Raw genomic sequence first — 22,088 nt, 5'->3', positions numbered from 1 at the left:
AATGCGATCAACCAGCCCCACAGCTACGATTCACATACTCCCTCCCACCTATCAGAAACCGAAACACAAACGGACCTGAAACAAAATGCGCCAATAGTTCGTCTGAGCTGCGTGATAAACGTAAGATAGCTACCAGCTCAAAAGGAAATATAAGTGAGCCTCTTCACGAAATTCGGCATAATTGCTTATAGCTCCGTGTCTTCCATCATGAGCACTGAAAATAATGATAATCTAAGGTAAAATACATTGGTTTGTGCCATTCTACTGAGCAAAAATAAACTAATTCGGTAAAGTTTTTACTTTAAATGGAATTATTTATCTAGAAGGATTTGGCAGTAATACGCGGCTACGAAAGCAAATCTCCGCTCGCAAATACAGCGCAGGATTGGTTTGCTGCGTACTAAATCTTGTCTGGATTCTCAAAAGCCTGTGGGAGCCTTACGACGCATAATTCTCAATATTTGGGGTGCTGTGGGTTTAGTGATAGAAATACATGCAGGCATTTCAGGCCTTAGTCGCGTAATCTCGATTCTTGGCTTGGCAAATTGCCCGGCGCGACAGTCGGAGATCCGTGCGCACCGCTCTGCGCAGATCTGGGAGTGTATGATCGGCGTGTGATTCCGGTATTGCTGGCGGGCTGCCCCACTTGGCTGCATTCCGCATCTTGTAACCACCTGACCCCTATTACTCTCCGTATCGAGCGGGTACGTATTGCCTGCCAGGAGGTTTCGGGTGTCTGTGACGCTGTGGCCGGAAATCGTGAGAATCAGGCCTGCAGATGGCGTTGGCTGGGAGCCTACGTGGATCGGGACGGGGTTGTGGAACTGGAAGAGTGGGCAAGCGTTCAGCACATCTTCCTTAATGGCTTCTAGAGGTGTGAGGAAGGAGTCTGATACCTTCGGTGAGCTAGAAGTTCCTGCAGATAAGTATTATGGAGCTCAAACAAAGAGATCTATGCTCAACTTCCCAATTGGAGGGTCAAATGAAAGAATGCCTGAGCCTGTTATCAAAGCATTTGGTGTCCTGAAAAAAGCTGCAGCGGAGGTGAACAAGGAATTGGCTTGGATGCAAACATTGCAGATGCAATCTGTAAAGCAGCAGATGAGGTTATCAGTGGTCAGCTATATGAAGAACACTTTCCTCTTGTAATCTGGCAGACAGGGTCAGGGACCCAATCAAATATGAACACCAATGAGGTGATTGCCAACAGAGCTATTGAGATGTTGGGTGGTGAGCTTGGAAGCAAAAAGCCTGTTCATCCAAATGACCATGTCAACAAGAGTCAGAGCTCCAATGACACTTACCCAACTGCAATGCATATTGCTGTTGCTGTGGAGATACACAACACTTTGATCCCAGGCATGCAAAAACTGCATGATGCATTGGAAATCAAGTGCAAAGAGTATGAAAACATCGTGAAGATCGGTCGGACTCACACGCAAGATGCCACTCCTCTTACGCTTGGGCAGGAGTTTAGTGGCTATGTACAGCAGCTGGCATTTGGTATTGACCGAATCAAAGCCACTCTGCCGTTGTGTACATGCTGGCTGCCGGTGGCACAGCAAGTGGGCACTGGCTCACACCGGAAGGGATTGCTGAGAAGTTGGCAGCAAAAGTGTTGAACTGACAGGCCTGCCATTGTCACTGCTTCCAAATAAGTTTTGAGGCATTGCACACGATGATGCCATGGTGGAGGGTCTCAGGGTGACACTGTAATCACCTGCGCATCATGAAGATTGCCAACGACCTGCGCGTCTTGGGTCCGGGCCGCGTTGGTCTTGGCGAGCTGTCATACCAGAGAATGAGCTGGAAGTTCCATCAGCCCGAAAGGTCAAAACCTACCCAGTGTGAGTCCATCACTATGGTCGCTGCCCAGGTGATGGGCAATCACGTTGCTGTCAGCGGGTGGCAGCACGGCCACTTCGAGCTGAACGTGTTCAAGCCGATGATGGTGGCCAACGTGCTGCGCTCGATCGGCTGCTGGGCGACGCGGTGTGGCTTCACTGACAAGTGTGTGGTTGGCATCGAGGTGAACCGCGAGCGCGTCGACCAGCTGCTGCACGAGAGCCTCATGCTGGTGACGGCCCTCAACCCGCACATCGGGTACGACAAGGCGGCGCACATCGCCAAGACGGCGCACAAGGAGGGCGCCACGCTCCGGGCGACAGCCATCAAGCTCGGCTACCTGACCGAAGCGCAGTTCGACGAGTGGGTGCGACCAGAGGACATGCTCGGCCCCAAGTAGGCTATGCGGCGGGGGGGGCGGGTGCCGTCGGTGTTCGCGAGGCCGCTGCGGCGCGCTTGCCGGCAATTTTGCCGCCTGCGGCCTGTTCCGTGTGATGCTGTCCGCCTTTGGAGTCTTTATCGTAGTGAGACATGGCAATGGAAATAAAGTTTATTGGTGCGCGAACGATCTGCTCATTGCGTGTTTATCACATAACGTAACATGCAGTGACGACGCGTCATAGGCAACAACGCATAATTATGGACGTTGGACGAACACAGCAGCCAGTTGAACGAACACTCGAGCACGAGCTAGGCGAGATGAGGAACTACGCCATCAAACGACGGACGCGCTCTAAGCAACACATTCTAGGCAGACTAAAGGCAAGCAAGGACCTTAGTTAACCAACGAGGGACAGCATCACTAGATCACCGCAGTCGATATATTTCAGCGTACGTGCGTCTGCGACATGACATTGATTGTCGCCTCCCATCTGTCATGCACATCGAAAGGGGGGTCGTAATTATGCAGGAGATGAAATCTGAAACGCGGCACATTTCGTAAGTTCAATGGCAACACCAATATAGGGCTGGAAACAACCGCAACTGAACTACCGATGTGAACAATGCAATACCAAAACAAGTTTCATAAACCGCCACAACAGGTCCGCATGGTCGGTGGCCAGCTTCTGGTTGAACGTAGTCAGCAGTACACTACAAACGGTCAGCCCATTCACGTCACGTTTCAAAATGGCATGACAAAACGGAGAACATAGTTCGACTAGGTTAATGCTCCGGGGTGCATCACGACAGTCGGTCTGGACTCTTGAACCACTGGGCGGAATTATGTTTTTTACCCCGACGAGTTTCAAGTCGCAAAGAAATGCAGGATTTCAGGCGGCAAGTAAATGATGTGGGCGGCAAATGATTTCATGCGGTCGGTAGTAACACCAACGTTATTTTTCCAACTAACGCATTCGATATATTTGACCTCGCATGGGAAAATCCGTTTCTAAAGCTGACGGTAGTAAAACTGACCTTTCGGGTCGCCCGTGACAGAGGCTTGGTCTAATCACCCGGAAAAGCACATCAACATCAGCACCGACACTGAAGCACTATGGCTAACACAAGCCAAAAATTACATTCAGTGCCTACATTAATTCTAAGTGCATGGGGAGGGGTGGGGGGTAGGGGACCCGGTTCAGGTGAGGCCGCGCCCACACGATCGTTCACCGGAACTAGCGCGATTCTGGTATTCGCTGCACAAACAGCTTCCTTTCGGTAGCTTCGCCACATAACCGTTTCTCAGCGTTCTTGACCCGTGCAGGGGGACATCAGCCCGTCCCGTAAGCAAGGCCGTAAGTTGTAGTTCACCAAAACCTCGACCGTAGCCGGTGTGAAACGAAACCTCTGCATCGAAACAATATGGACCAATAGTGACCACATACCGCACTCATCTTCCCAGCTCGACACGCTAAGATTATGCCGATCCGACAGAGATCATTCACTCGAGAGGCGATAGCGTTCTTTGGGTAGTCGCGCATCGCAGCTTTCTCATCCATGAAGGCGACGTGTCACGCCGCTTTTAGAAACTGGACATTGGTGTTATGGCATCGGCAGGAAAGATTCTCAGTGTGCGTATCTCCGATCTGTTTTGGAATGTCCGCAAAAACCTGATTTGACGTAAAAGGAGGTGCATATCACCCACGGGTTTGACGAGCTTCCATCACTGGTCAGCATTATCCTCGTCACCAATCACTTAAAGAGTGGGTACAACGCACACCCGATCAAATCAAGGAGCACACGGGGTAAAACCGGGTAAGCCAGCACGTCGCGAGCAGCGCTCAATAGCAGCACCCCTGGGGCGTGCGTGACTAGTAAGGCGCGACTGAGGCGCCGGCGGCCAACCAGCGCCGGCGCGTCCGCTGGCAGCAGGGCCGGCCGCCGCCGAGGAGATAAGCCACGGCTGCACATCCGGGCCGCGGTTGCCCGCGCGCCCGGCCAGGCGGCGCGCAGTGACGCGCGCGGCGTGCGCAGCGCCGCCTGGCGGGCCAGCCCGGCAACAGCGCGCTTAGTGCTCGCTCCAGTTGGAGTGGCTGGTGATGGTGTCGGTCCCGCGTTTGCCGTACTTGATGTGGATGAAGAGGAAGGCGACGCCGAGCACAAGACAGATGCAGCCAACGACGATGTACGCCACGCCCAGGAACGGGTTTTTGCCGCCCAGCAGGGACGTGGTGGACAGGATGACGCGCTTGGTGCCGTCGAACGACGAGACGGGGTAGTTGTAGTCGATGGTTATGCGGTAAAGGCCGCTGGGCAGGCTGTGCTTGAATGTCTCGGCAGAGTCGTTGACGCGGGCCCAGAGCTTGCGGAAGGTGGGCAGGGCGGCGGTGCGCATCCAAACAATCAGATCCTCATTCTCGTATCCGTTGTTGTGCGCGTCCTCGGGATCAAGCTGCCACACCGGCTTCGCCCAGTTGATCGGCTTCACCGTGTCCTTAAAGGCGCCCGTGCTGTCGAGGGTGCCCGGCGGGTTCTGCCGAGCGAGAGCAGTGTCACATGAGCAGGCGCCTTTACACATGGCAGCCACAAGCCCCTGGCTGGGGACGTGAGACACTGCGGAACACGTCCCGGTCCGGTGGCCGTACCACACCCGTGTAAGCTCCGAGGCCCTCGACGACCGGCATGGCATACAGATACGTACACAAATTTTGGAAATGGATTACAGGGTGGGCCCAGAGAAAATCTGGCCCGCGATGACTCTACCTATCACTAAAAGAACGCTTCCCCACCCAACGCTTCTAGTTGCTACCTCAATACTGAGCTATTGCTCAACACATGAAAGCAGCACAGACGGTGCCGGAACAGCGTTTTCTGAAGTCAGAGATCTCCACGGTATTGCATGGATAGCGGCTGCCGAAAAATTGGCGTTGAGTTAAGTACGTAGAAAGTTGCGGAATGTCATGCAACATATTTCACATTTTCGTGTTTCCTTGCTACAAGTGAACTTTCCCCATCACAGCGCATAGCTTGCCTCAATATCTTAAAACATGAACCATTTCCTTCAATCTTGGAAAGCTTTGCCTCAGCATGGACAATCTGAGAGCCCGCAAGTATGAGTATGCTTTTACCAGGTATGTTCCGTCCAAAGCGTTCAGACCGAAGACATGCAGCAAACGAAGCATTACTGCAGTTATACGGGACTTGCTCGAGTGGAAAAGTTGCCTTTTGGGAGCATGATCTTTTTTAACTGTTTGAAAATCCTGGGATCGCAGGTCGATTTTTTCCACTAACCTGACCTGACTTGACCTGACCTGATCAAGCATCATCACACACGACAGGATACAACTAACGACCACCGACGTGACAGCTCAGTGGGAATTCGACCAAGACAAACCACATGTATTGATGAACAATGCAACATACAGTCATGTTGCAGTCCTGAAAAATGTGGGATACATTTGACAACTAAGGCAACTAATGTTAAAAATCAAGCACAAATCATGTCATCATGTCAGGCATGTCTTTCACCTCTGAACATGCATGTCTAAAAGTTCGAATGCTTTCTGGACATGCATGTCACACGTCCTAATCAGAGCTCAGCCGAGAGCTCGCCACCTTACCTTGAACTTCTGCTCCTTGTCCGAGGGCCAGGCGATCCCAGTGCGCACCAGCTGCACTGTCTGCTCTGGCCCGGGACCCAGCAGCTTCAGCTCGAACGTGTCATTGAAGAGGCTGTTGGCAATGGCGCCGCATGGCGCGATCTGCTTCCCATCCAGCTTGTCGAACGGCGAGCAGTCGGATAGCGACGACTCCTTGCCCTTCAGCTGGTCAACGTCGCGTGACTTGACGTACCGCCGGTGGTTCTGGTAGAAGTTGGTCAGGCCGTAGTACATGTAGACGCGGCCGTTGAGGCTCTCGGTCACGTTGAGCTCGATCTCGCACGTGCACGGTTCGGAGCTGTTGCGGATGACCTGTTCGCATGGCGCACCAGCGTGGCGGGGGATCGAGCTGTTGCAGTATGTGTAATCATGCACCAGCTCCTGGACGTTGTTGGAGAAGGTCAGCAGCGCGATCCCGATCGGGATGAAGGCAACGCCAATGACGAAGAAGGCTGGCAGCACAGTGCCTGCTGTCAGAATCGGCTGCCAGGCTGGCAGCTGTTGTTGTTTGAACTTGTTGCTGGAGGGCCGCTTTGTCTTGCTCTGGTCCGAGGAGACGTCAGTTCCGGCCATGGCTGCGGCGCCGACACCTCGCACCCCCAGCAGCGGTCGCAGGTGACACTCTGGGGACATACCATGGCCAACTGACACCTCAACACAGCATCACCAATGGAAAATAGACCATGTGATGACGCAGGAACACAGGTGACTTCTTACCAGTATTTAACCTCACAAAATGCTGAGGGGGAGTTAGTGATTACTTCAACTGTCTACTTCTTCTTTTTTGCCAACAGACTCTGATTACATTCAAGCTGTACACTGTTATTAACATGTTGCACATTATATTAACTGCTGTAACCAATCAGAAGCTTCTAAACTGATATTGGAAATAGCATGGCTCAATTTGCCAAGCCAATGACATACTCAAGCTTATGACATGATTGATTATGCTTGAATTGTCAATGATTAGTCAGCATCTTTGGATTTTCCCTGGATTTGAATGGACTTGACCTTCTCCACCTGAAACAATGCAGTCTATATTTTTTCTTGAAAATCTACATGCCTGCTGCTAATAGTGCACCTTGCTGCACAGGGTTTGAGAGGAGATGTGTTACTTCAGATAATGGTCATGGAGATATCTAAAATTTAACATGTTTGGAACACCTTTGATGAGCCTGTAAAATTTTTGGTACATTGCAGGTTCATAATTTTCACCACTTTCATCTATTTCCTCTCCCTAAAATCCAGCCTTGTTCATTGCAATTAATGGTCATTGTTCACATTGGCACCTTACACTGCAATATTCATTTGCTTATGAACTGATGTTTTTTAAGATATCAGACACCATAAATGATCATAAAACAGGTAAATTCTTGAGACATCTTAAAATCTTACCTTCGAGATAAAACAATTACAATGATAGTAGGTGTCAGCCAAATGCTGTTTTGTCACATTGATGGCACTGCTGCTAATGAGAAAATGGGCTGCAGGGGATTCAATGGGGAGATTGGGCAAAATGATGACAGCAAGGTTAGGTAAGGTTAGGTTAGGTTAGGTTAGGTTAGGTTAGGTTAGGTTAGGTTAGGTTAGGTTAGGTTAGGTTAGGTTTGGTTAGGTTAGGTTAGGCTAGGTTACATTAGGTTAGGTCATGTTAGGTAAGGTTGGGTTAGGTTAGATTAAGTTAGCTTGGGTTAGGTTAGGCTAGATTCTGGCTCTTTTTCCTATTTTCCTTAAAAGGTTTTTACAGAGAAACTGCATGCACATAACATCATTGTGGCAACAGTGCCAACAGGTGGGGATGTCGTGTCTTTGAAGTGCTTAGACGCAACCTATGGTTATCATTCAAGTTTAAAGGTTAGAGTGTACATGTACCTGTTTTCAGATTATCTACAACAGTTACTGCCAAAAGGGTTATTTATGTACAATGCTGTTTTGTAACATGAGATGCCTATGTCTACCTGTACCTAGGCAGGAAGTGAGAACTTATAATATATTTTGAGGTATCCGCGATATTAAAATGTACGAGCCGTGAAATATCGTCTGCACTCCGTCCGTCTGTGAGAGAAAAATGATAACGTAGCAATACTCACGACGCGCACAAATGCCTGCAACTTTCCGTATACAGACAATACAATCGTGGCGACCCTACAAGCTTATATGAAAACGCAACAGCACCACAACTGCTAACTGGCCTACGGTAGCTTATATAAACAAGAAACGCACCTGGGGAAACCCCCGATACCCACCCAAACGCAGCAGATGCCGCAGCTCCCCTAAGACGGTCGACGACACAACGTAAATCAAATCACAATAACGTCAGAATTGTCGCAACGCAAAACCACCATTGAAGAAGCAATCAGCAAACTTTATTATTTGCAGTAAATGACGTCAGTAAAAAATGATGTCGCATATTGTAAAAAAACCAAGTTTTTTAATCAAAATTAATAAATTATTTGGCCAAAAAACTTTGCATAAGAAATAAAACAACTTTCACTGATCAATTCGGCTAGATTTTGTCTTTAAGCAACATAATTCAGTAGGTGCTCTCGCGTGGCGCTGGTGGTGACTGGAAGCTGATTGCCGTAACCTTGACTGCAAGCGACTCGCAATCGCTTTTGTCGCCATATTGGATTTCGGGAGTGGAATCGTCAGTGGGGTTCTGGATCAGCGTTGTATAGTGAGAGGGACGCTGAATGAGTATAGCCAGTAGTGTATTAACAGGTGTCGAAGTGGGATTTTAAAATCCGGCAGTTTGTCTGTTGTTGCATATCCGTAACTGAGTATCGTTCAAGACATTGATATCCTGTGAAAGGTACGAATGTGACCTCATGATCACATGGAGGTCGTGCGGAAGAACCGTGATTGTGAGGCAATTGCGAGGTGGCATTTGTGTCCTTGCTCGTGTGTGCATAGGACTCAGGCTAGCCTAAACTGTGCTGGATTTTCAAGTATTTTGTTTTGTGGAAAAAGGCTTTGGTACAGTCTATCTGACAACCTGTCTGCCCTAACATCATTATTCCCAGTAGCATTTCCTCTCTGTTCTGAGATTTGTAATAATTATGTGCTAAGCTCTGGATGCTCAGGTTTTCTGTGTGTATGCCCTTATAGTTATACTGTGGTGTTTTTGCTCTACCTGACACGTCCAGCTTAGCATGAAGACTTGCAGCCTGGCCCAGGGGGGTGTCATCCGTATCATTTAGCATTATCAAAAAGTGGCAACATCAAGGTTGCGTGAGAATAGAGGTAGTTTGGAGGCAAAGCCTACATGACGTCATGTATACCATATTTGATGACGTCAGTGGCACGGAAGCCTCTCAGTTAGTCAGCTGACTGCTACACAACCCATTGGTTTGAATGGTGAGTATGTTTTGGGGCGTGCGGCTGGCGCTTCCCGGTTGGACTCTGAATGAATGGTCCATGGTTTTGTCATGCAAACACAATTCTGGAGGGGCGGTTGAATCTCAAAATAGTTTAACCTCATTAGAATTTTGCATTCTTCCATGGGGTGTACATAACTAGGGGTTAAACATCATGCAACATTTGTAGCGCATGGCGTTTGTAGCGCATCGCGTATTGCAGTTGTTTTGAGCTTTATTTCAGAGGGTTGCGACCAGTTGCCTTGACTACGCCTTGTACAAGAGATCTCCTGTGCAGTTTGTCTTGAACGATTGGTAGCATTTAAAATGCTCGGTCTGTGAATATTTCATTATGCATATGTGTACAACCCTTAAGTAGAAAACACTTGACTGTAACATCATAAGGCCAATATCATAGGGTTCTACTGTGCTTTCCTTACTGTACTCACATCACTGTGATAAGAGGAGTGGGAGCTATTACAAATCAGTGATGCAAATGGCCATATAATCATACCTATAGACAGAGCAAATTATGCAAGTTGAGCTGTTCAAATCTGCCACCAGGCACAAAAGGCACAGACAAGCCTAAGGCTATCTAATGACAAGCCAGCCTTGGACAAGCCTGGTCATGGAATGCAATACACCACAAACACCGCATGACATACAACCTCAAGTTATATCATACATGCAAAAATCGTACATTCTGATTAGGCTTAACTGTTCTAGGACTCCCTGTTCATTCCAGAAATGTGTGCGAATAGCAAAATGATGGATAACCTCTTCTCAGTCCAACAGGGAACCGCCAGCCGCATGCCACCAAAACATACTCACTATTCAAACCAATGGGTTGTGTAGCAGTCAGCTGGCTAGCTGACAGGCCTCCGTGCCACTGACGTCATCAAATACGGCATACTTGACATCATGCAGGCTTTGGTTCCAAACTACCTCCATTCTCACGCAAGCTCGATGTTGCCACTTTTTTGGACCGGACAGTTCTACCTCGTTAGAGAGCCTTGGCCTGGCCCCAACCCGGTCTGCAAAAATTCCATCCACTGTGCCGGGTGCATGTGTGATGCCAGTGTGCTAAATATCACACTTGAGTGCACAGGGCTGAGGCTAGTGAAATTGCACAGAATTTACATATGCTTGTTGATTTGCACACATGTAAAGTTTCCTGAGCTTGCCATCAGGAAATTTTTATGTTAATCTGTGAGAGGTCATTTTGCAATATGTTTAGATGTAGTCTATAATTAAATTTGGGTGGCAAAGGCAGAGAATGAAACAGAGTGCAAGCAAAAAGAAAATAAGAGGCAAACAGTAAATCTTCTGGGAGAAGGTTTTATTAATTAGATACATTTTGAGTGTAAAATCAGTGGAGGTGAAATTATGTTTGGTTGGGAGGCAGCATAATTATTATGTTTATTTTGGTAATTAAGACTCAAAAACTGTTCAAGGAAACATTGCTCTTATGGTGAGATGTCAGAAGTGTTGAATGAGTTGAATCTTATTGTTTTAGTTCTTAAATGTGACTCAGATAGTACACATTTTTGACTAATGACAACCAGCAGGATGACTAGGCAATACATGCAATTCTCATAATGGCAGTCCTATTGTTTGGACCACAGTTAAGTGGGTGCTTTGTTGGAAGTGTCCTTCGCTAAAAGACTGAGGCGTGAATCTGATGATCAGTGATCTAAACATGGAATGAAAAGGAGTGAGTCTGTACTAAGGTATGTTAATATTACTGAGCACCAAACATTGCTCTTTTTAAAGTTAGTGGGAGATGCTATGAAAATTTGAGAGATAGATTTATAAATGGCAATGAACTTGCTGCCATTAGATGGTATTCATGCTTGATTTGTTTATACCCCCTGAGACATATTGTTGTCCTGCAGTATGTTGAACTTGACACATTGTGTGGCTGACATGCCTTGGTTAGCAGGATTTGTGCTTAAACCTCTCTATTTTGCCATATTGATCCTTTAATCCTTACATCCTACTAATTTTTATCCTGCCTTACCATTCTCTTCCCTTCCTATCAATCATCGCATCATGTAGATGATAGTTATCTTGCATTATGATACTGATAACTTCCATTGTGATGTTTAGGTACATTTGGCTGTAAAGGCTGTTGAAAACTATCTCATTGATGTTCCCAGTGACTCATTTCATGGCCATTGCTCTGATTATTTACCTCATTGGTGCAATTATTTTGTGGGAGTAAGTTTTGATCAAATCTGAAACATCCTTTTGAAGGTGGCAGTTAGTTCTACACATAAGGATTATTGCAGCATCTGGCCGCATGGTGGGTTATTATCATGTATTTTGTATGGCATTTACAGGTCAGGATTCTATCTGGTGTGTTGATGGACGCCTTGGCTGGATATGAGAGTGATGGAGATTCAAAGGTGGGTTGATGGCATCTGCACATTAGGATGCCTGTTTTGACTGTTGTGCTGGTAGTCACTGGAAGTGCACCATGAGTTAGTGTGATAAGAGGGTGGTCATGGTTAGTTCCTGGGTGAGTAGGTTCAGGTTTGAATGCAGCATCATTACCTTTTAAGCATCCTGGGTCATCTGTTTGTGGTAGGCATAGTTGAAGTGAAATGCAATATTTCTCTTAAGTAGTCGGCAAGAAATTGACCATGTGAATTTGCATTGCTGATGTCACTGTGGATGATGTTTTTGTTTATGTACTCCTGACTTGTTTTAATATGTGCGACTCAAGGCTTATTGCCAGCTTTACTGTAAGTAGTTCACTTGCAACATGTGTAAACAAGCATTTGCACACTTGCTTTCCTGTGCTCAGTGAGAAAATGTAGAATTTTGAGTTACCTATCTTTTGCAGTTTGATTGATGGTTCTAGATGCTCTGGATATTGTGGTACAAAACAAATGAAACAGGTGCAAAACGTAAAAACGGTCGGAAGCGTTCGAATTCATGTTTGTGACTCGTGTGTGTGTGTGTGTGTGTTTGTGTGTGACATGCAGTGCGTGCAACATGACAATTCAAACGTATGCTCCGTAATACGTGCGACTGCAGCATTTTACACGCCACATCCTTTCGTGTCACGCCCAGGTCGCCCCGACCTGCCGTTGTCGAGATATTGGCGCGGGAAGGCATAATCGGTGGTAGGCAGATAACCGCGGCGGCCCGCCATGGGATCATACGGCCGTTGAACATCGAATCACCGCTGGTGTCGGCTGAGACAGTGGACAGCGCCGTTCGTCGCGGTGCAAAATGCCGCCATGCAACCCAGTAGGCTAGGTTCATTTGGGGGCGAATCATTTAAAATGTGATTAACAAAAAAGGGTGGTTAAGAGAGGGAATGAATCGGCCAACACGCTGATGTATTTTTCAACGCTAGATTACGAAACATTTTGACAGTAACGGCTTGCATTCGGCGCCGACTTTTAAAACTTGGCCGCTTGCCAATTGCATTGCAATTTACACCGCAGCGGCGAGTTGCACAAACTCGGGATGTGCACTGAAAGTGTAGCTGCTTAAATTATAAATGCTGGGAAGAAAATGCATGCCTCTACCTGCACTGTGTGCCGACAGATACCCCAAAACGTAAAAATCTGTCAAAACCGGGAAAATTTATCTTTTCACCACATTTATACGTGCCACGTACAGCGTGGCAGCACCAATGCGATGTCATCCAATGGCACTTTTGATTGTCTATCTGAACGTGGAAGTTTCATGTCGCTGCGATCCTTGGTTATCGAGACATGGCTCCGGGAGTGGACGCGGGTCGTGCCGTCGTCCGGTGGTCGCGAAAGTTGCTTCGGCCGTGTAAAGCCGATGGAGATTTGGCCGTCTTTTTTCCTCACCACGGGCTCGTTTTTGCGAAATACGGAATCGGACTTGCCACTCCTCGCTTTGTCAGATTTCTGCCATATCTTTAAAATGGTAAGTGAAAGTAAATCGGAGTTGCTGTCTACAGGTTCTGAAACTGCAGAGGTGTAAAAATGATGTAGTTATGTGCGGACTCAGCTCGGCATTTGCTTGTGGAACATGATTTGGGCAGTTGTATTTAAATCCCATTATTTTTGCAGATGTCCACCGACAAGTTGGCAAACTACGAGAATGTTGAGATGGACATAAGTGAGGTGAGAACATGCGCATACTTTTTCCCCTTATGTATCGTAAAACTCGTTTTTTTGTTTTACATTTATCATTATTTATGTGTCCACACCAGGTACGTGTTACTGGGAAGGCAATATTTGGTCGGATTCTCCAGGTAATGGCTGTGCAATATTTTATGTGTTTTGGCAAGTCAGTTCAGTCGGGAGCACATTCTTGCAGTGTACCGGTGGCATTATCAGCTTCATGTTTGAGAAACCGAGCATTGCCAGTGTCGAGAGTTGTTTTTGGGGGATGCAGATCAGTGTATGCGTTTGCGGGATCGCGTTCGTGATATTAACATATTCTGTTAAATTACTATATGTAAAGTCAACTGTGGAACCCTCGGGCCAAGGGCCGCATAGTCGTCCGGTGGGTTCAAGACTGCGGACACGTAAGTACCAACACGGTGACGTATAACTCAGCCACAAATGGTTCCTCTGTTCTCATATTGCCGCGCGCATTGTCCTTGAAGTCGCTGTTAGTTGTATCAGTACCTTTTAAGTCAGCCCATATGCTTTGTTGTAATGGCCTTCGTAATAAGCACACATGTAATATGAGATTGTGGCACTTGGTTCTTAGTTATCTGATCTCGGTACTCCCGTGTGTTAAACAATAAAGTATGTGTGTTTGATGTGAGACCATTGTCTGAGAGTGCTTAAAGATCGGAGTATTGGCGAATGGTGCTACACGAGTGATATGTTTACAGTTAATGTGTGTTGTCTCAAAGTTATTTAGAATGTAAAGTTGTGGGAACTAACGGTGTGGTTTTCGTTGGCATCGTTTTGCGATTGGAAACCTTTTGCAACAGTATTTCGGTGGTTTAAATACTTGAAGGGGTGGTGCTGGGATCAGCTGCGGCTGAGAATTGCGTAGTGGGAAGACCCTGACCTGAGCCTGATCCCACTAACCCACCACAACAGTTCCACTCCAGTGAAAGGTTGTTGACCTTGGTCTGTTGCTATACATTGGGGAAGTATTTCTCCGTGCTCGGCAGCGTCTTGGTGCGGTCGTCGCGTGCGGCTTTGCAGTGTAGTTTCAAAGCTAATCCAGTTAGATGCCAAGGATTTAAATATAACTTCATGTTACCGGACTTATTGCCCCCGGCGGCGTCCGCGCCCGTAACATTTTGTGAGCTGTCAATTTGTTGCATTTTGACCCCGAATCCTGACGTCCTGGCGTTGCCTGCCTGAATTGCCAAGCCCGAGGTGCCCAGATGCCGGGTTTTCGGCCGTCCGGCTCGATCCTGAGGGACGATCCCAGTGAGAGGTGGAGCGACAGACAGTGAGCCGCGCCGGGGATGTGATGGAATTAATAAATATCTGCTTCGGGCCCTTTGATCATGTACTTGGATACCGTTGGCTCGTGTTTTGTATCGCATAGGCATAAACTTCAGCCTCGGCTTTCGGTTCATTTGCATTTATTTTATAAATATTTGAGGGCATTTCGCTGGATGAGACATGGTGACATTTTCCCAGTCCTGGGTTGGCGTAAATAATGATGTTCGTAATCCAGATGTAAGTGATACATACTAAGCAGGCATATATATTTCGGACAGATTTAGCCGCCATGATAGAAATTTGAGCACAGGGTTTATTTGTAGCACTTTGAAGGGCAGTTACCAGTGACCCGCGGTACACTGGCACCAGCTTAGGTTTGACGCTTTTTACCATGTGGCACCTGAAGTAGCTACCGTTTCTCGCATTGGAAGTCTAACTTAAAAGAATCGGCGAAGTGGTCACAAAAGCAGCTTGGTTACCATTCTTAAGTCTGGTGACAAGAGCGCAGCTTAAGTGGCAGACTATTGCATCTATACTCCGCACCTCTACAGTTCATGGTATCAATTCTTCCGGATGCGTAATGACTTAACACTGTGTCTGAAGGTTCTCGTAGTTTCGTGTTGGTTCTCGGTCGTGACCATTTCCGTGCTGTTGTGGCGCGAGACAGCGGGCTGGCCCCCTGGCGGGGACCCGTGCCGCCGTTTGTCAGGGCCGGTGTGTGATGGCTCCCGGGCGCCGCGGTCAGGATTAGCCAGCCGACTGATGGGGCGGGTGGTCGGCGTGTCGGCCCCCGCCGCCCGCGCCACAGTCAGGGGCAGGGCCACAGTCAGCAGCGAGCGTGCCGACATGCATGTCTGGCTGTGTTTGTTCGCCGTGTCGGTGGTGTCGGGCCGTCGCTGAGCGCTGGTCGGCCCCGCCCTGGACTCTGTTGGAGACGGCGTTCGCTCTGTCGGCAGGACTCGAACGACGCCGAGCCGCCACGGCCGGCGCCCCGGGACGCACGCGGCACCGCCCCCGCCCCCGCCCCCGCGACCGCCGCTGCCTCCGCCGCCGCCGCTGCCGTCCGCCGTGAGCCCAGGTGAGCGTCGCCACGCGCTAGGCCGCTGGCCCCAGAACGGCACGCAGTTGTATTGCATTCTTCCGTTTTCTGTACAATGGTCACAATAAAGGCTGTGTTGAACTTCCGTGTTCCGTCTTAGACCTCATACAGCCGAGTGTCCATCTGTTGTGTCGTGATTTATGGGCGAGCTTTAGCTTGAGAGGTGTTACGTCTTGAGCTTGAGTGCGTCTCACGCCGTCGTATCTCGCGCCGTGATATCGCAGAAAGAATGTGTCGTGTGCTCCGTCGGGACCACGCGCGGACGTGGCGTGTGCCCCGTCCGGACCATGGATGTGTCGTGTACTCCGTCCGGGCCATAGACGTGTCGTGTGCCCCGTCCGGACTATGGATGTGTCGTGTGCCCCGTCCGGACCATGGATGTGTCGTGTACTCCGTCCGGACCATAGACGTGTCGTGTGCCCCGTCCGGACTATGGATGTGTCGTGTGCCCCGTCCGGGCCATAGACGTGTCGTGTGCCCCGTCCGGACTATGGATGTGTTGTGTGCCCCGTCCGGACTATGGATGTGTTGTGTGCCCCGTCCGGACTATGGATGTGTCGTGTGCCCCGTCCGGACTATGGATGTGTTGTGTGCCCCGTCCGGACCATAGACGTGTCGTGTGCCCCGTCCGGACTATGGATGTGTTGTGTGCCCCGTCCGGACTATGGACGTGTTGTGTGCCCCGTCCGGACCACCCACTGACACGGCTCCCGTTACGGTAGCCTGTGCTGTTTTCAGGGCCTGTGGATCCGGCACTGGCAGTGGGATGTCACCTGACGTAGCCGCTTCCACCACCACTGCCACCACCGCCGCGCCACCGCTGCCTACCACGACCACCGCGGCCCCGGCGGACTCCAGCCGGAGGGAGCCGGTTCCGGGCGCGGCGGCCGGCCCCGGCGCTAGTCACGACAGAGACGGCGCCCGCCGCGAGCAACGCGACAAACGGGACAGTGATAGGGACAAACGGGACGGTGAAAGGCCCAAACGGGACGCTGAGAAGGACAAGCGTGACGGTGAAAAAGATAGACGGGATAGTGGAAAGGACAAACGGGAGAGCACGCGGGAGAAACGGGAAGAGGAGAAGAGCAGGCATGGCAACAGTCGAGACAAAGAGCGTGGCAAGGATTCCGATCGTGTTAAGGATAGCGAGCGTGGCAGGCGGGACAGTGATCGTGATAAGCGCGACAGTGATCACCACAAGAAGGACGGCGACCGTCACAGGAAAGACAGCGATCGTCACAAAGGCGACAGCGACCGCCACAAGGGGGACAGCAAGCGCGAGTCTGATCGCGGCAAGACCGACCGTCGGGACGGCGACCGAGATAAGCGGGACGGGGACCGGGACCGGCGGGACAAGCGGGACAGCGACAAGGACCGGCGGGACAGGCGGGATCGGGACAAGAAGAGCGTGCATGACCGGCGCGGCAGCCGGGATGATGACCGGCGAGACCGGGACCGACACTCCAGCCGGGACCGAGACCGGGACCGGGACCGGGACCGGGACCGGGACCGGCGCAGCCGGGACCGACGCTCCGATAAGAAGAGCTCGCGCAGCCCCGACCGCAAACGGCACGCCAGGTGTGTGGCGACCGCAGTTTGGGCACGCACCCGTGATTCGTTCTGTGGTGTCGGTTCAACATTTCATTAATCTGCGATTGGAGTGGTGTACTGCCGTGCTTGCCTTTTCAGACACGATATGTGCCTGCACTAATATGGATGCTTCTGGGTTGTGTTGGAATGGTACATCAGAACGTCAGAATCACTTCAGAATGACACGTCATCCATGTGTAAGGTATGATGTTTGTGTGCTGGACGTGTTTCAGCTCCGAGGAGGGTGGAGACAGAAAGCGGCCCCTTCCGGCGGCGCCGGGGCCGGCCTTGCCGGCACCCTCCATGCTAAACCCCTTCCCTTATAAAAAGAAAAGTCCCGGACCAGACAAAGACAAAGTCAGAGAAAGGCTGGAGAAGCTGCGGAAGCAAGGTATGTTCGCGGCGTGTGCAATAGTCACGCATTACTGGTTCGAGTGCATGGGCGCCATATGACCGTGGTAGTCGGCGTGCCCAAAGCCCAAATCACTATCATCACCAGTTTAGGTGAACCGGGCAGCGGTCCATTGTGCAAGATAAGTTTGCGACAATTCCGTTTCGAGCATCGCGGTGACGTTTTCTGGTCAGATTCCTTTGCTAGCTTCCATTGCTGTGCAAATATATGGCGCGTGTTCTTTTCGCCACGCATTGTTTTTTTTTTATTTCGACGAGTTAATGCCAGGTGCCGTCTTGTCATCCTGTCTATGGCCCATCCCCCCCCCCCCCCCTTTTCTTCTGGCGCTGTCTTGTATCAGCATCATGTCTATGGTCCATCCCCTCGGTTCTAGCGCTGTCTTGTGTTAACATGTCTATGGCTCCTCCCTCCGTTCTTTTGGCGCTGTTTCGAGCCCCACCTTGCCTTGTGTCCGACTCTGTCCATGCCCAGTGCCGGTCCGTATCCACCTGGTCCGTGTCCGCCCTTGGTCCGTTCCAACCCTGGTCCGTGTCTGAGTCTGGTCTTTGCCCGCCCCCGGTCCGTGTCCGGTTCTGCTCCTTGTCCGCCCTCGGTCCGTGTCCGTCTCCGGTCTGTGTCCGCCCCCTGTGTGTGACTACTCTGGCCCTTGTCCGCTCGTGGTCCGTGTCCGACTCTGGTCGGTGTCTGACGCTGGCCCGTGTCCGAATCTGGCCCGTGTCCGGCGCCGGTTCATGTTCGCCCGCAGCCCGTGCCCTACTCTGGTCCTTGTCCTGCTCTGATCCTTGTCCGACTCGGGTTCGTGGCCTACTGGGGTCCGTGTCCGACTCTGGTTCGTGGCCTGCTCGAGTCCGTGTCCGCCTCTGGTTCGTGCCTGACACTGGCTGGCGCCGGGCGCTGGCAGGAGGCCTGCAGACATACCAGCAGATCATGAGCGGGATAGCGCAGCCGCCGGTCGGCTCCATGCTGCCGCGTTACTACAATCAGACGGCGCTCAACGCCGCCAAGTTCGCCGACCAGGAGCGCAAGAAGAAGCTGCTCTGGGGAAACAAGGTGAGGCGCGGGGTCGCCGCCACCGCGTGGGATGTGCCCGGAGTGCACTGAATGCGCAACGAATACAAAACGCCCTGTGAAAACGGAGGCGTTTGTTGGCTGTAGATGTGTAGTTCATATGAATAGATGTGTATATATATATATATATATATATGTATATATATATATATATATATATATATATATATATATATATATATACATATATGATATATTTGTGTGTGAAATTTTGTGTTTGCATTCAGCTTTTATTTTTCGGAACTCTGGTTGCATGCTGTCTGTCTGACCACTGTCGCGAACATGACGTGCTCCTCATTTGGCCACGCCCACTGCCCTGGATTCTAGCAGACACATGCTATTTGTCATCCAGTCAGTGCGGTCGAGCTTCAGCCGTTCTCGCGACTGACCTGCCCTCGGGCATTGGCGCCTCGGCAGAAGGCGGAGCTGGACCAGCAGCAGGCAGCGACGGCGGCGGAGGTCGCTCCCGGCGCCTGCGCGGCCGGCGTGTGGAAAACGGCCGCGTTCGAGCAGGACAAGGACGGCAAGGTGGCCACCAAGTTCCTCCGGCTGATGGGTGTAAAGAACGCCGAGGGTACGTGTCGCCTGTTGGCGCCCGAGGGCAAGGTGTAGATCCTGATTTCGATGTTCCAGTCACATGTTCAAAGGATCCATCTTGTATGTGTGACTGGTATTAACTTAGCAGTTAAAAACACTCGCAACTAGCTTGGCGCGTATGTCAGGCTATGTTCCCTTTTCTGTAAAAAAATAATATGTCTGACATCGCGACCCAATCAAAATAGTCATACACACTGTCGTGCTATACACACTGTCGTGTTCAGTGTTTTAGGACTTTGAACCGTTCATATCCGCCTTCCGTTGAGCATTTCGCCGCCTGACCTGAGCTTAAGGGCAACACACTTTACACCAAGCACATAGGTCACTGATCCGTTATAGCGGCAGTCAATAGCGGACAGTGGGTTGCAACATGAGCTCACTGACTTTTCTTCCCGACTTCATCAAATTGTCACGGAGCCGCGTCATATTAATGGTGTAAAGAACGTATGAATCACGGACGACAGGGACAAGCTGCGCATCATGGCTGTCGCGCTCCGCTCAGTCTGTGCGGAGCTCGGCGAGAGGCCAACGGCGGCAAGGCTACCGAACGGCCATCAGGTGGCCACATTCGGGTCTTGATTTATCCCTGCTTTGCACAGTGACAAAATCATGGGGAAAATCCTGAGTTCTTCAAAGTTGAGGACAGTGTGTGCCGTGACGTCACTGGCTGGCGGCGCTGCCTGTGGGTGCTGTGACGTCATTGGATTGCGGCGCTGTTTTCTGGGCGCCGTGACGTCACAGGACAGTGGCGCTGCCTGTGGGCGCTGGCTATAGGCGCTGTGAAATCACTGGATGGCGGCGCTGTTTGTGGGCGCCGTGGCGTCACTGGACAGTGGCGCTGCCTGTGGGCGTTATGACGTCACTGGACAGTGGCGCTGCCTCTGGGCGCTATGACGTCACTGGACAGTGGTGCTGCCTGGGCACCGTGCTGACGGCCTCTCTCTCTCCCGGACAGAGGTGGCCTCCCAGAACACGGAGGCGTCCGAGGTGGTGGAGAAACAGAAGAAGATGTTCCAGGACATGGAGCAGCAATACGAGCAGGCGCGCGTCACCACGCACACGCAGAAGGGCTTCGGGCTGGGCTACACGACACAGTACTTGCAGCCCAAGTCGTAGTGACGCGCCAGGGGCCTGGCGCCCTCGCGGCGCTGTGCGCAGCGCACGGCACGGCGAGCGCCCCGTCGTGTGGTGCTCCCACGAACTGTGTCTCGTCTGCGTTTTACGCGTTCTCGGTCGACCGCGGCAGATCACACAGTGTCGACTTGCCGACAGTGTTGTCAGCTGACGTATGTTATGTGGTGTTCCTCTGTGAGAGACAACCTGTGCTCGTTGTAATCGCTCATTGGCATTCTGCATCGATTTGCCGCTGGGCAGGGCGACGGCAGTGGGGCTGCGGCAGTATCTGCGCCCGAACTGCTCGGCAAGCCTCGAATAAGGATTGGTGCCAGCTGCCGATCGGCTAGTGCGGGGTCGACTAATCCATACGCATGTTGTTATTGCCCCGTGTGTGTGTGTGTGTCCTGGCTGCCACGGACTTGCTCGTGCATTACAGTCGACATGGAGCTCCCGCCGTGTTCGGTAATAAATCTGTAGAACGACGGTGGCTCTTTCGCCGAAACACTGCCGGGAGGGCCATCTTTCCTGTTGGGGTGCCCTTTCACTTACTGACGTCGCATTGCACCTCTGCTAGTTGTCTCGTATATGAATGGAGTGCGGCCTTCACTTGGGGATGGAAGTACAGTTGCCGCTGTCAGTGTGCGCATGAACAGCAATATATGTGGCAAGCGAGGACTAGGAAGATTATTTTTGGGAAGACGGGCTGTGCATCGGAATATTCACCAGCGCATGAACTGGGGTCCGTCAACGAGTTCATTCCTGGCCTCTCAAGATCACATTAAGGTCAGATTCGGGCTTAAATGACTCAAATGAACCAAAAACTGCATATCACGCAAAGGACGTGAACTTCATATCACTCCAAAGTTACCAGTAGATTTTCATCCTTAGCATCAGATCGTCTTCCGCGCATATAGGTGCGTCTGTAAAGAAGCCCTGACCCCGCAGTCATCCTTCAAGGTCAAATTACGGCTCAGTTGACGTACGTAGAACTGCGTGCGCAATGGAGCTTCCCGTCCTTGTCTTGCCGGAAGTCAACCTCGCATGGTGACGCTGGAAGGCCAGGACCCTGACGGACACTAGGCCATACGATAGGGAATGTTCTGTTTACGAATCCGAGGTTGTCCAGGAAGTGATTGATTTTGAGCTCCCCGACCTTTGATTCTGAATTTTATCGAAGGATAGCCTAAAAAGGGTGGTGCATTTTGACGGACGCTGGGTCGTGCGCTGGTGGATATTCTGGGGCTTCAAAATCCAAAATCAGCCTGTAGCTTTTAAAGGGTAACATTTAAAGGGAGTGTTCGACATTTGTATGGGGCTTCGAAATGGATAGTGATCACGGAGATCATTCGGTGCAGTTCGCAGCCCTGCCCCTCTTAAGACCTAAATCGCTCTAGTTTCTGAACTAAGATGTGCAGACTATTTCGGGGAGACTATTTAAAGGTAACCTAGGCATCCAAGACGTCATTATAACGTCATTAGACCCTGGCATTTCTTAAGCCATGCGATCCAGGCCAAAAAATAAATTGTCGAGCCACTCATATCCGGCGTTCGTGAGCGTGG

At 50.6% G+C, this 22,088-nt stretch overlaps 2 protein-coding genes, 1 long non-coding RNA gene and 1 pseudogene across 5 annotated transcripts; 3 read left to right on the top strand and 1 right to left on the bottom strand.

Annotated features, from left to right (window-relative positions):
- Window positions 1-821: 821 nt before the first annotated feature.
- Window positions 822-2,284, top strand: LOC119110210 (fumarate hydratase, mitochondrial-like; annotated as a pseudogene).
- A 1,988-nt stretch (window positions 2,285-4,272) lies between these two features.
- On the bottom strand, window positions 4,273-8,174 carry LOC119110705 (cell cycle control protein 50A). 3 transcript variants are annotated; one of them, XM_037234609.1, is made up of 3 exons: window positions 8,132-8,174; window positions 5,847-6,508; window positions 4,273-4,759 (listed from the first exon to the last, which is right to left on the bottom strand). In XM_037234609.1, exons 2-3 carry the CDS (start codon window positions 6,456-6,458, stop codon window positions 4,295-4,297), a joined length of 1,077 nt encoding a protein of 358 aa, XP_037090504.1. In that variant the 5' UTR covers window positions 6,459-6,508; window positions 8,132-8,174; the 3' UTR covers window positions 4,273-4,294. The 3 variants fall into 3 exon arrangements, with proteins under 3 accessions (XP_037090504.1, XP_037090503.1, XP_037090505.1); XM_037234608.1 differs by having other exon boundaries at window positions 8,109-8,167; XM_037234610.1 differs by lacking the exon at window positions 8,132-8,174 and adding an exon at window positions 7,976-8,064.
- A 321-nt stretch (window positions 8,175-8,495) lies between these two features.
- On the top strand, window positions 8,496-15,596 carry LOC119109385 (uncharacterized). The gene is made up of 3 exons (XR_005095409.1): window positions 8,496-8,697; window positions 11,584-11,649; window positions 13,300-15,596. It is a non-coding gene; the product is annotated as an uncharacterized LOC119109385 (long non-coding RNA).
- A 100-nt stretch (window positions 15,597-15,696) lies between these two features.
- On the top strand, window positions 15,697-21,012 carry LOC119109384 (arginine/serine-rich coiled-coil protein 2). The gene is made up of 6 exons (XM_037232999.1): window positions 15,697-15,724; window positions 16,468-17,323; window positions 17,569-17,726; window positions 18,649-18,797; window positions 19,233-19,389; window positions 20,368-21,012. Exons 2-6 carry the CDS (start codon window positions 16,512-16,514, stop codon window positions 20,526-20,528), a joined length of 1,437 nt encoding a protein of 478 aa, XP_037088894.1. The 5' UTR covers window positions 15,697-15,724; window positions 16,468-16,511; the 3' UTR covers window positions 20,529-21,012.
- Window positions 21,013-22,088: the final 1,076 nt, after the last annotated feature.

Source organism: Pollicipes pollicipes, unplaced genomic scaffold (assembly GCF_011947565.3).
Source record: "Pollicipes pollicipes isolate AB1234 unplaced genomic scaffold, Ppol_2.1 Scaffold_7231;HRSCAF=8579_pilon_pilon_pilon, whole genome shotgun sequence".
Taxonomy (NCBI): Eukaryota; Metazoa; Arthropoda; class Thecostraca; order Pollicipedomorpha; family Pollicipedidae; genus Pollicipes; species Pollicipes pollicipes.
The sequence above is the reverse complement of the archived record's forward strand: the minus strand, read 5'-3'. Positions and strand labels throughout refer to the sequence as shown.

Bases quoted from the DNA above. Each gene is read 5' to 3' on its own strand.
- LOC119109384 (XM_037232999.1), top strand. From the start codon at position 16,512: ATGTCACCTGACGTAGCCGCTTCCACCACCACTGCCACCACCGCCGCG. The intron at 17,324-17,568 runs GTGTGTGGCGAC...GACGTGTTTCAG, and splicing joins GACCGCAAACGGCACGCCAG to CTCCGAGGAGGGTGGAGACA. The intron at 18,798-19,232 runs GTGAGGCGCGGG...GCGCCTCGGCAG, and splicing joins AGCTGCTCTGGGGAAACAAG to AAGGCGGAGCTGGACCAGCA.
- LOC119110705 (XM_037234609.1), bottom strand. From the start codon at position 6,458: ATGGCCGGAACTGACGTCTCCTCGGACCAGAGCAAGACAAAGCGGCCC. The intron at 4,760-5,846 runs GTAAGGTGGCGA...CTCGCTCGGCAG, and splicing joins ACAAGGAGCAGAAGTTCAAG to AACCCGCCGGGCACCCTCGA.